The sequence below is a fragment of the Camellia sinensis genome, chromosome 10 (assembly GCF_055761805.1).
Source record: "Camellia sinensis isolate YWXY chromosome 10, ASM5576180v1, whole genome shotgun sequence".
Taxonomy (NCBI): domain Eukaryota; kingdom Viridiplantae; phylum Streptophyta; class Magnoliopsida; order Ericales; family Theaceae; genus Camellia; species Camellia sinensis.
In genome coordinates, this window is record NC_138970.1 from 177,819,934 (window position 1) to 177,833,749 (window position 13,816).

At 31.0% G+C, this 13,816-nt stretch overlaps 1 protein-coding gene across 1 annotated transcript; it reads right to left on the reverse strand.

Moving 5' to 3' along the window:
- Positions 1-4,478: 4,478 nt before the first annotated feature.
- LOC114266850 (F-box family protein) lies at positions 4,479-10,215 on the reverse strand. The gene is made up of 3 exons (XM_028207780.2): positions 9,670-10,215; positions 8,568-8,733; positions 4,479-5,260 (listed from the first exon to the last, which is right to left on the reverse strand). The coding sequence occupies exons 1-3, from the start codon at positions 9,834-9,836 to the stop codon at positions 4,838-4,840; spliced, it is 756 nt and encodes a 251-aa protein (XP_028063581.2). The 5' UTR covers positions 9,837-10,215; the 3' UTR covers positions 4,479-4,837.
- Positions 10,216-13,816: the final 3,601 nt, after the last annotated feature.

The window sequence follows — 13,816 nt, forward strand, 5'->3', positions numbered from 1 at the left end:
CGCCACCACCCGCCATCTACCACCTACCTGTCGCCACCACCAACCACCACCACCACCACCACCACCCACTTGCTACCACCCACCACCCGCCACCGTCACCCACCCACCCACCACTACCACCACCCACCCGCCATCCGCCACCTACTTGCTACCACCACCATCACCACCCACTCGCTACCACCCACCACCGTCATCCACCCACCGACCCACTACCACCACCTGCCACCTACCCGACACCCATTTGCCACCACCACCAACCACCCGTCACCACCACTACCACCACCCACTCGCTACCACCCACCACCCACCACCGTCACCCACCCACCCACCACCACCACCACCACCACCCACCCGCTACCACCCCCTACCAGCCGCTATCCGCCACCCACCTACCACTACCACCACCACCACCCACTCGCTACCACCTGCCACCCACTTGCCACCACCACCACCCACTCGCTACCACCCACCACCCGCCACCCGTCATCGGCCATTCGCCACCCACTTGCCACCACCACCCTCAACCTCCCGCCGCCACCACCACCACCACCACCGACTCACTACCACCCGCCACCGTCACCCACCCACCCACCCACCACCACCACCACCACCCACCGGCCACCACCCACCGCCACCAGCTACCCACCACCCACCATCACCACTTTTCACCACCGTCTTCCACCGCCACTTGCCACCATTTGCCATTTCTTACTCTTTTTTATATTTTAAATTTTTTTTAAACATTTTGTCAATTACCAAATGCGTTTGTAGTTTATGTTTTTCTAAAAATAAACAAAAAATAAACAAAAACCAGTTTATAAAATTTTTGTAAATATAAACTGAAAACGTAAACGTTACCAAACACACCCTAATTATTTTGTTTTCCAATTTTGTTTTGAAATACTTTTTCTGTCAATACATTGTCTTGTCAAATACAACAGTTTTGAATTACATTTCTGTTTTCTGTAAATAGTAGTTTTAAATATTTTGTTTCAACGTAGAAATTTTTCAAATTAATTTATTTCATAAATTTGTTTATTTACAATTTTTTTAAAATGATATTGTGTATGTTCACAGTATCATGTAGACATGTTCACATTCTCACAATTTTTTTAACTTTTTTTTTAAAATCAATTACCAACTGTAAATAGTAATTTAGACAGATTTTTGTGTTCAAGAGCAAGTATGATGTCGTAATTTGTCTTCTATTATTTTAAAATTATACTACTTTGTTAAATGTTTAATAATTTTTACCAAGTACGAGGTGCGGGAAGCGATGTTTAGGCTCGGTTGTCACATTGTGCAACACCCTGCTGTCGTGCATGCTCTCGTCCCAACTGGCTGACACAAAGGTGAAGCACAAATCAAAGTCGCATACGGCCAGTATATTCTGTGTTGGCATGCCTTTCCGGCCATAGTACGAAGTGGCATACTCTTGCGAGACACGAGCCATCACATGCGTGCCGTCTAGTGCACCGATGCAGTCCTACGCAACGCACCATTATTCAAAAAGTATAAATACAAAATTCAGGGTATATGTCGCCACTGTGATATTTAAAATTTTATGGAAAGTGTCATCTTGAATGGCCGGTACCGCCGTTGCAATTGTAAATGTGGGTGGCCCCCTTGTTGCACTTGCTCAGGCGTAAGACTCCTACTATGAACCAATGTGAACGGTATTATAGCTTGCAAAACCTCATGGAAATTGCGTGACAATGTCTCCTTCGAGTGTTGGAACCATTCTTGCAAATCTTTCCAATCCATTCCCTGCAATGCACAAATGAAAATGGCTACCTTCTCTTCCAGCGGAACGCCATGCTCCCGCTGTGGCAGTGTCAATCCAAAACTACGAAGCGCGTCACATAACAACAAGAACACTGGTTTGGACATACTGACAGCATCTTCAAACTGGCCTTGGTGCCCGTTAAACAACTCATACATCCATAAACGTCCCGAAAGTATTAATGTATTTCGAGGGGCTTTGTGATAATGGTTGTAATAATATCTAGCTGCACTGTTCCACGCCTCTATCAAGTTATGATCAGTTTCGACCACTATTTCCCGCGCAATTTCACCGACAGCTTCCCGGGATGTAATAATTTGCACGATGTGACTAGGACCAGCGTCATCCGCCATTTCTAAAAAATGAAACGCAAAATATGCAAAAATAAAATGGGTGCTGTGTACAAATGTAAGCACACAGTTTATGCAAAAACTATGGAAAAATGAAAGAGTTTAAGGGAGAGGGAGTGTGCGAGGGAACCACACTGTCAATATATGATTATAGAGACATATCCATGATACAAGGAAAGATGAGCTTTGGTGGTGGTGGGTACACTTTCCTGCATTTGAAGAAGTTCACTTGTTTGTGATAGTTGGGACAAGGACGGAGGGGCCTACGTCTATGATTCCCTCTTTTTTGGTTCACCCAAAAAATTTATTTGTGTTCAGGAAAGTGTATGTTGTGCATCCAAAAAAAAAAAAAAGACACCTTGTTTTGGTATAATTTTTTAAAAACAGTGTTCAGAAAATTCTATTTTGTTCCCATGCGTAATTTTTGTGTTATCTACCTTTTGTTCATATTTTATAGTCAAGTTTTTAAATTGGTAGACACACGTGACATGAATTTACAAAAACAGTAAGACAGTGTAACGAAAAAATGAAAATTGTATCAAAAATTAACACTAATTGGGAACAAAGTTATGCTTGAAAACAAAGGTTATGGCAAGAAGGAAAATTTTAAACTGCGAAAATAGGAAATCAAAGGAAAGTGCACGTGGGTCATCAGCACGATAATGGGTTTCCTAATAAATTTTACAATTTTAACCGTTTCAATAATTTTAAAAAAATAAGTACATATAATAATATTTATCTGTAATGATCATTGAAAAAATTTGCAGGACTCTAGTAGTATGGGCAACTCCAGTTTTTCCGTTGTCTTTTTTTTTTTTAAATCTTTAATGATCTTTTTTCAAAATTATATCAAACTTTTTTTAAAATTTTTAGCTCTATTGCAAGTGTGGAAAATAAAAAAATAATAAAAGATAAAAACGAAAAAAAATCACAACCAAAAATGCTAAACAAAACAGACGAGTTTGGCACACAATATTTTTTTGTTAGCTAAAAATGATAGGTGTTGTGAGTGAGTAGTAGACATTCATATACTTCATGATTTTCTGCCTCAATTTTATTTGTGGAGGGTTGCTGGTTATAGCCCGAGATTGGACTGTGGAGGACAAATAGTACAGGTTATAAATACAGAAAATATTAAAGTATGGCAATTGGTATTTTGTCTTCTAGTTGGGAGATGGTTTGATGTGTCAAATAAAGTACATGCTAGCCTTAGAGAGATGGATGTAGGTGTTGTAGATTGCCTTGAGAGAATCGAGCATGCTGCACATTTCATTATGGGAATCTTGACCTGTGTTACTACTTTTTTCAGTGAATGCTTTGTCAGTGAATACTTTTTTCATCATGCATACTTTCAATAGGTTTGTACATATTCCTGCAGATTTTTGAATTATGATAGAAGATTGCAAGGAGCAGAAATAGAATTGATTTTAAAAGTGTGAAAGAGATGGAGAAATTGATCGATCATGAAAAAATACATAAAGTCTGTGCATGCCAAAAATTGATTAAGAGAAACAGATTTTTAAGGCTTCTCAGAAATCGATTTGAGAGAGAGAGGGGTGGTTATTGTTGCAGATGGAGGGATTTTGAGTTTTGGAAGTAGTAAAGGGGTTGGAGTTAGAATGAGGCTTTGGTAGAGGGAAATCATTGAAGTGAAGAGGGCAAATAGCGAGAGAGAGAGAGAGAGAGAGAGAGAGAGAGAGAGAGAGAGAGAGAGGTCCATATATACCTGATATCTATCTGGTTGGAGAGAACACCTTCACTTCAACGATGGAAAGCCAATAGAGGCTTTAGTCCCGTTGTGGCTGGAACTCAATAGAGGCTACTAGTTATTGCAGGAAATTAAGGATTACAGAGAGATAGTGAGAGCAGCAGAGGAGGAGGACAAGGAGTGAGAGTCGAAAAAGACAGACAGAGAAGCATAATCCTTGTGGGTGTGGGGGAGTGAGAGGAAAATAGGAGGAGAGAGTTAACTAGTTGCTTAGGTTTCCCATTTTCTACCATTAAACAATTCAATGGTCTTGATCAATTGTTTGTAATCCAAGGGCAGATAATTGGGTTGCATATGATGTGCAACCTTTAATGGGTTGCCCACCCAAACAGCTCCCATATTTGAGATTTCAATTTCATTATCATTTTTTTAAATAATTGTCAACTACGTAAAATTAATAATGACCATTTGAATTTTGGATAAAAAATGATTCTTTCAACCCACTGAGTTCGATCACTAAGTTAACATATACGTCTATGAATATCTGAGGACTATAAATTTAGCAATCTTTCATGACAAATCTCATGGTAATTACAAAAAAAAAAAAAAAAAATGGTGTCCCATTAAAGCCATAGAGTTGAACATACCATAATAATATTTAATAAATAAATAAAATGATCGAAACAATCCTGAGTAACATTACAAAGCAAGTTTGACTTCTTCATTCCAATTACAACCTTCACAACTCATGTTGTCACCCTCTTCTTCTCAGCCTCTCTTTCATGTTTCTCCTACTTTTGGCAGTATTGATTATTGTCTATATGTTGTACTTTGTTCATCTATTTTTATTTTAAGACTTATTTTGGACAATAAGTAACTGTCCGAAATAGGTCTTGGAATAAAGTAAAAAAATCAATAAACTGACTTTTAACCTAATTACCAAAAGAGACCTATATTTGATTTCTGTATTTATATAACACAACTTTTTTAAATAATCTAAACACTCCTACCCAGTAACATGTTACAGAACAAGTTGACTTCTCTATCCCATTTACAAGCTTCACAGCTCGTGTTGTCATCCTCTTCTTCGCGGCCTCTCCATGTCTCTCTCACTCTGGTGCTTCGAGTTTTTCCATGGCAACAGAAATTTGTTTGTTGGCTGACCATATGATTGTTGATCCACATTGTGTGAATAATGGCTTTGATTCTTTCTCTGCACTCTTGGATTCTCAAGCTCTTTGAATTTGAACAAGTATTGTTCATGGCATTTAGAAGCTTTAGGCCTTGTTTGGTTGATTGCCCACCCCTAGAGAGGAGGATCATACCATACACGTATGAGGCCTCCACGTGTCCTTTCTCTGCTGCTCTCTTCAAATGCTCTAGTCCTGATTCCATTCTCATGTGGCTGAAGTATTCAACCTATAATAGTGCAATTGCAGAAATTAAACACAAACGAGATGTTAAAAAAAATATTAGATGATTTTATTTCAACTGTAAAGTTAACTATACATAATTGAATTTAATATTGTGAATAAATTTCTGAACAATCTAATTTTCTAATTTTTCTGTTACATATATGAATGTTTGTTTTCTTTTCACAATTTAAAATATATAAATTTAAGGTGAACGGTCAATTCAAAATAGACTGACATGACTACTTTCTATTATATAGGGACAGAATCTAATATATTATTTGAATCATTTTTCAATATAAAAAATTATTCTACATACTCCTAATTTAATCATAAAATACACGATAGCTTGACAGGGCCCATAAGGCGTAAGAAATAGCTTTATTTGTTAGTATCTCACATTTTTTTCAGTAGAAGTGGACCATTATATATGTTAACCTGTACATATTTTTTTTAATTTTTTCTAGTTTAACTGTATATTTGTTATGTTAACTTGTATGTGTTTAATATTTTTTTTTTATAATTTAATTATGTACGAGTAGGTTGAGTGGAAGACAAATGGAAACTCAATGATACCGCTTTGCAACTTAGGTCCTATGGTCCTGTTTGCTTTTAGGATATAAAGAAATGGTTGGATTGGATATCATATATTTTGAGCGTCACATATCTTTTATTTGTAAATTTTTTTTTATAAAGAGTATATAATATAACATGAGATTGTATATCTCTAAATTGGTAGATATATAATATCACCATCCTTTTGTTATATCATATCCTATAAGATGGGATAAGAATTAAAAAGTCAAATTTATCCTTCTTATCTACTTACCCTTCTAAACCCTTTCCATTGTTTATGTTAAGTCTTTGATTTCATTTCTTTATATATTTTTTATAAATGCTTTTTGTTATATCCAAATAATCCTTCCTTTTCAATGCTTTTTGTTTTATATGTTGCTGATCTGGAAATCAATGAAGCCTCTATAAATAAACAAAAATGATTTATTTATTATTTTTTCATAAATAATGATAAATCTGATATGATTGTATGTATATGATAAAAAAATTATTTCTCAGAGTTTTTTACTTTTTTATTTTTATAGTTGGTTGATGTTGTAGATGAATGGTTTGAGACATTTGTTTGTTTAGGTGAAGAGTTTGAATTTCTTTTCTTTTTTTTTTTTACATAAACCAAATATATATATATATATATATATATAAAAACAAAATAAGACTCTTCACTTACAAAAAAACTGATTGTTTACCAAAAGCTGTTATTTTTATAATTAAAATACTTGTTTAAAATGGGTTATTTTATTTTATTTTTATTATCAAGTTAACGTTAATATAATATAATTTTTTTTGGGGGGGAAGAAATTGTTGGATTTAATATATGAATATTTGATTTGTATATATTAGCATTAGTTATGAAGTGTGTTCTTTCCAAATATGTGGCAGTGGCCATTGATGGGCATAAGGGCAAGATGGATATTAATATAATGTTATGAGAGCAATCTTGGAAATTCTTTGCTTATATCCAACAATCCATTTTGTAAAATAAACATAGATAAGATATATCCAGTGTTATATATCAAGTTAACAAACATAAATGATAGGATATGTTATTCAGGTGTCGTTTGGGAAGAGCTCATTTGGGCTCTTTTGGCTCTTTGAGTCACAAAAGACAGAATAGGCTATTTGAGCCACAACAGACAAAACATCACATCTAACCCATAATCATTACACTCTTCTCTCACAAAAAAAGTCAAAAAAGCCAAAAAGCCAAAAAGTCATTCCCAAACCAAGCTTTTGAGCCCCGGCTCAAATAGCCAAAAAAGTTAGGGCAAATTACATATACACCCCTCGAGGTTTGGCTAAATTACAGATGCCCCCCTGAGGTTTGAGAAATTACGAATTCCCCCCTGAATGCTATATTTGCATAAGAAATTAGGGGGTAATTTGTTATGAAATATAAACCTCAGGGGGCAAATTGTTATGAAAATACAAACCTCAGGGGGCGGGATGTAATTTCCGAAACCTCAGGGGGTATCTGTAATTTAGCCAAACCTCGAGGGGTGTATATGTAATTTGCCCAAAAAGAAGTTAAAAAGCCAAAAAGCCCACCCACTTCCCAAACGGAGGCTAGTAACTATATCTTATTCATTATATATCCTGATTAAATCTCACAAAATATTATCTCTCTTATTTTATATTCATTGAAACAAAGAAGGCGTACATGTATGTGTACTTAAGAAAGACAAGTATATGTTGTTTTGTCCCCATGTAGCTTTCCATTGAAGTATAACATATCCAAAACATTTGTAAGAGATACATACATATTTAAGCAACCAAATTATGTAATGACTTGTGGCATGAAATATCCTAGAACCAAAAAAAAAAAAAACTCAATGCTTGAGTGAAAGATGCACGCAAAGATTAGTCAACAATGACAACTATATATATATATATATATATATTATTGAAGTTTTGTCACATTTTTTTTTAATGTAATATTATTAACTCTTTCAATAAATAATTGTTCATAGTTTTTAATCAAGAGTTATCATAGATATGCTCTGATACTAATTGAATGGAAATTGAGGGGCTCACCATTACATAGCAACACCGGTCTAATTCTTTGAAGAAAAAATTTAAAACCACAAGCATAACATTATGAGCCAACAAATATTGTTTGAAATTCATACTAATTTAAAATTTTTTATTTGATCGAGCAGAACTCTTTCTTCACATATACTCTAATAATCAAATTATCATTTTTTTTTTCCACTAAAACTATGTTTAGTTTATGACTTTGATGAGAGAAATGAAAAATGTAAATAAAATATAAATAAAATATAAATACATTTCACATAATTTATTTATTTATTTTTTTAAATTTCTTCTCAAATTCATAAAATAAAGATAACCTAACCTACCATATAATGTTGGAGGTGATCATGGAATGGAATCACATGGCAATCACGTGTAAGTTAGACTAGAACAGCTTGGGGGGTCATGAATGAAACAGAGAGAAACAAAGTCATATGATGAGGAGCAAAAGCATTAATTCTAAGGTAAGCAACCTAATAATATACAATTGTGTTGCATGTACTAATTAGTATATTAATTAATATACTAATATATATTATTTTATTATTATTTTAAAATTATGATCTCACTCATTATATAAATTATAAATACCTAAAACTTCTAAAATTATATCACGTCATTTATTAATATATTAATTGATATATCTATTGATACATAATATAACATGAAAACATGTGAGAAGAGAAGAGTGGGTTAGGAAAGAGTACCATTCCTTGTCTGTACAATGCTTCTGGGTTTCCACTTTGTATGCACCGATTTAAGAACAAACTCACTTCTTCACGTTTCAGCCATTGATGAATCACTGGGAATTTTTCTATTGACACGTGTTGTAGTATGTACTTCTCCTCTGCTACTCCCAGAAATTCTCTACAACTGTCATTACATTACTTAGTTAAATACGGGTTAGAACCAAGATAATGAAATAGATATCACATATAACTATATGATTAGTAAGTGAAAAACAAAGAATGTACCCAATCTCACTAGGCATTTTCTAGGTGACCTTTTAGTTTTTTATAAATAAAAAAAAAATGTGTAAAAAAATAGATAAAATAATTTTTTGACAAAAATATTTTGTTCCCAATAATTGCATAATTTATGGTTCATATTCAACACATGTGCAATGAGATTTACACTATGAATAGTTTTAAACCACACATTATTATTTTTCTTGATTTTTTTTTATTTTTTATTTTTTTGTTATGAATTCTTGGTTTTAACACTATTCTCCATATTTATCGTCATTAGTTGTGAGCAATTTTTGCATGCATTGAAAATATTGCCATGAGCTTTTCTCATTGACTTAAGACAGTAAAATTTTTATTATATTTGTCTCGATATTTTTAAGATAAAATCATGTATTTATGATTGGTGAAAAATACAACATTTGCCAACTTGCAATAATTTTTTCATTTTTTTGATCAATATTTATTCATTGTATGTGAGACTAATTATCATTGTACTAGAGATTAACAATTTAGACAAAGGAAAATATTTATAAAAAAAAAAAAAAATAGTATGTCTTCAAGATTCACAACTTTTAAATAGCAAGTTTTACATTTAAATCACATATTTTTCTTACATTTTTCTCCATTTTCTTAAATCTTTAACTTTCAAGAATTTATAAAATTAAACGTTTATTAAATAGTCTACCCTTTGAAGTCACACAAAAACGTGAGAAACAACACAGTTGAATATAAAATTGATGACATATTGAACTTACAAAATATCATCATTTACCCATATATTAATTTCGGAAACCGTTATTTGGAAAGAGGATGAGGAGGAGGAAGAAGAAGAAAGACTAACCATAGTTTGGAATTGAAGAGGTCGGTGAAGGAAGAGGAGGCAACCAGAGCTAGAACTTCAACCAACAACTCCACCGGCAGAGATTCGATCCCACCTCCTCCGACGCCGACGACGATCTTTTCTTGTTTTTCTTCTTCAATTGATGATGATGATGGAATAGTAAACATGGTTTCTAGCTTTCTTTCTTTCTTTCCAAACAATTAAAAGTCAAACTCGTATAAAGTAATCAAATTTAGAAGGTGGGGATTGAAGGATTGATGGTTGTTGATAAAAAAAAAAAACAGAGGTGAATGAAAAACCTCCAATCTCAACCGCTCAAAAGTAGCAGAGACAACGCTTTACCATCTCTATATATATATGTAAAATAGAGGTTGAGTGAGAATAGCTTTCAAGTATGTATGGCGGCTTTGGAAATCCAAACACGAGTTGGAAAGGGAAACAGAGTACTTTACAACTTGCTAATCAACCAATTAATTAATAGTAGGAGGATCTCCTCTACTCTGTTTGGGTAAATGAGGTTTATTACTAGTACTGTTTTAATAATTTAAATATTTTATTTTGTCTCACCCTTTATATATTGTATTTATAAAAAAAATTAAGTTAATTTAATAGTTGTAACTTGTTAATGTATTACTTTTTTAACCAAAAAAATTTATGACTTATTTTTAAAAGTATAAATTTTTTTGATTAAAAATGTAATAAATTGAATAAATTACCGTTATCAGATCGATTTAATTTTTTTTTTTGTGTTCGACAAAATGAACAGTTTAAATCATCAAAACGATACTCATGGTGAGTCTTATGAGTCCAAATAGTGTCATCTAATCCAAAATCTAGACCGGAGGAGATCCTCTTCCTAATTAATACTACTTGTTATTTTCATACTCTTGTAAAAAAAATATATAAAAAATAAAAATATTTATAAAAAAAGAGTAAATTATAAATATTTGAGATTTACTTAAAATACATTTTGGTTCATATGATTTAAAAAATTACAAATATCTCATTATTAGAATTTTTATTTAACAGAATTAACTCAAAAAATAAAATTCTTAACTCTATCCTATACAATAATAAAATTACCTGAATTATTAATTGAAATAAAATTTTGAAATCATTAAAAATTATTAATTAACTTGATGATTTATTAATTAAAGAGTTATTTGTTATAAATTTAGAAACTCCAAGATAAATATATAATTTCTAAAACTATATGAGGCAATTTATATTAAATTTTATACTTATAATCAGTATTAGAGGCTCGGATGGGCCAGTTTCTGGTATTTTCTATGAACCCTGAATAATTTATCAGTTTTTTAATAAACCTCTTATATAAATGTGAGACTCACATAAATTCATATGTACATAAATCTTACACTCATATAAAAAATTTAATAAATTATTTAAAATCCCTAACCAAACTCAAATTCATGTGATGAAACGGAAAAGGAAAAAAACAGTTACTAGGACCATCAAGTTCTTATAACCGACATAGTTTGACCGGTAATTATTTACAAGGGAACTTTTTCCTTGGAAGCTGTCTTTGTCGATTTAAATATGAATTTAGAAAGTTATAAAAAACAAAATATAAAATTAAAAAAATTTAAAAAAAAGTGAGGAAAATTTAAATAAAATAATATATATATATATATATATTACTTCCTTCTCTTTTTTAAATTTTTATTTAAATTCATAACTTAAACAAAGTATTTAATTCATTGGTTTTGGATTCACTTGTATTCTAAATCGTTTATTTTTAGTGTTTACAGATAAATTATGAGTGAAAAAATAAATTGACTTGATATCTATAACTATGTAATTAAGTCACATTTTGTTTTAAAATACTAAATACTAGTGTCTATTTTCTTATTTAATTATATCACGATCAATGTTTTATCAACTTAAATTTTATATGAATAAAAAAATGTTAAAAAATTAAACAATTGATATTATCAATATAAATTTAGTGTGGGTTCACAAACCATGAACTGAACTCTTTAGTTCAGAGTTCAATAGTCAAGGAAAACTGATTCCAATTATTTAGTAGTGTCATAATATCATATATATTGATTATATGATATAACCGTTCAAAGTTGAAAATTTTACTGATGAGACTATATCAACATAATTTTGTTGTTTAACTCACTTTTAGAAAATTGAATTTTTTTAATATTTTATTTAAATTTTTTTATTTTTTAAATACACTTTAAAAGTACAATATTTATGAGAGAAAAAAAAAAAACTTCAAAAATTTTAAAAAAATATTTTTAAAAACTCTCAACCAAGCCAAGTGAATAATTTTCGTAATGTATTTTAAGATTTTTCATTTGTTTAAAACACAAGACGACATAAGCACCATCCAACAATTTACCTAGTTTTTTGCATAGGAATATGGGATGTGAGGTCTCATGATCCAAACACAGAAGTATCATCAATCTCTAAAATTGGGCCATTAGATGAATTTCATAACTAATTTAGAACCCACCAAACACAGTTTTAGGCCTTTTTAGTATAATGGGTAGAATAATCATATATCTAAGGAGGGCTAAGTAAAAGACATCATATAGGTATAGATAGAATTTTTTTTTTTTTAGTTTTTAAAAAGTTGTGTTTGGATTAAAGCCCCTCTGGAATTTAATTTTTTTTTATTAGAATAGTTAAAAAGTCTCAGAAAAAAATTAAACATGCCAATAATTTATGACTTTCAATACAACTAAAAAACTTCAATATCAAACACAATAATTGTTTTCCATCTCATAAAAAAATTAAGAAGCTGAAAAAAAACTACTAAAAAAATTAATTTCAAAATGAGGCTTAAAGATTTGAGTCAAACTTGTGAAAATGAAGAAAAAACGGAAGAAGAAGAAATCTTCTATTCCTTACATTCCCCCACCCCACCCAAAACAAATTACTTCTCAAATCCTTAATCAAGCCCCTACAAATTACTTCTCAAATCCTTATTCAAAACACAATTTAAAGAATCCTTAATCAAAACCCAATTTAAAGAAAAGACAAAATAAAATAAGAGGAATTTACGTGTAAGTCCTACTGAGTGAACTTATTATTCAATAGGTTAATTAATGGTATTTTTATCATACACTATTACAAAATATCATTAATTGTTAATTTTCAACGACAGTTTAAAAATTTTATCACAAAAAATATTACTAATTATAAGTTTTAACAACAGTTTAAAAAAATCATCACAAAAAAGTTGCTAATTTTCAACTTTCAACGACAGTTTAAAAAATTCGTCACAAAAAGTCACAAATTATAAGTTTTAACGACAATTTATAAAAATCGTGTCAAAAAAAGTTAGCAATTGCTAATTTTTAGCGACATATATAAAAATATGTCACAAAATTTATTTTTAACGACGATTATGTTAAGACTTATTTTTAATAAAATTTGATGAAAATTAAGTCAAACTATTAAGTATAAATTTTTTTTGATTAAAAACACGATAAATTGAATAAGTTATAGTTATCGAATCGTTCTAATTTTTTGTGTGTTTGACAAAATGAATAATTCAAATCATCGAAACGATGCTCATGGTGGGACTTACGGGTCCAAACAGTGCTGTCTAATCCAAAATCTGGACTGAAGGAGATCCTCTTCCCAATTAATATTACTTGATATTTTTGTACTCTTGTAAAAAATATGTATAAAATAAAAATATTTATAAAAAAATAAATTATAAATACTTGAGATTTACTTAAAATACATATTTTGCTCCATATGATTTAGAAAATTAAAAATATCTCATCGTTAGAATTTTTTATTTAATAGAATTAACTCAAAAAATAAAATTATTAACTCTCTCTTATACAATAATAAAATTTTCTGAATTATTAATTGAAATAAAATTTTGAGATCATTAAAAATTATTAATTGATTTGATGATTTATTAGTCAAAGAGTTATTTGTAATAAAATTAAAAACTCTAAGAGGAGTATGTAATTTCTAAAACTATAGGAGGTAATTAATATTTAAGTAAATCTCAAATTTTATATTTATAATTAATATTAGAGGGTTAGGTGGCCAGTTTCTGGTATTTTCTATGAACCCTAAATAATATGTCAAATTTTTTCATAAATCTCTCACATAAATATAGGATCCACGTAAATTTACATGTGTATAAATTTTA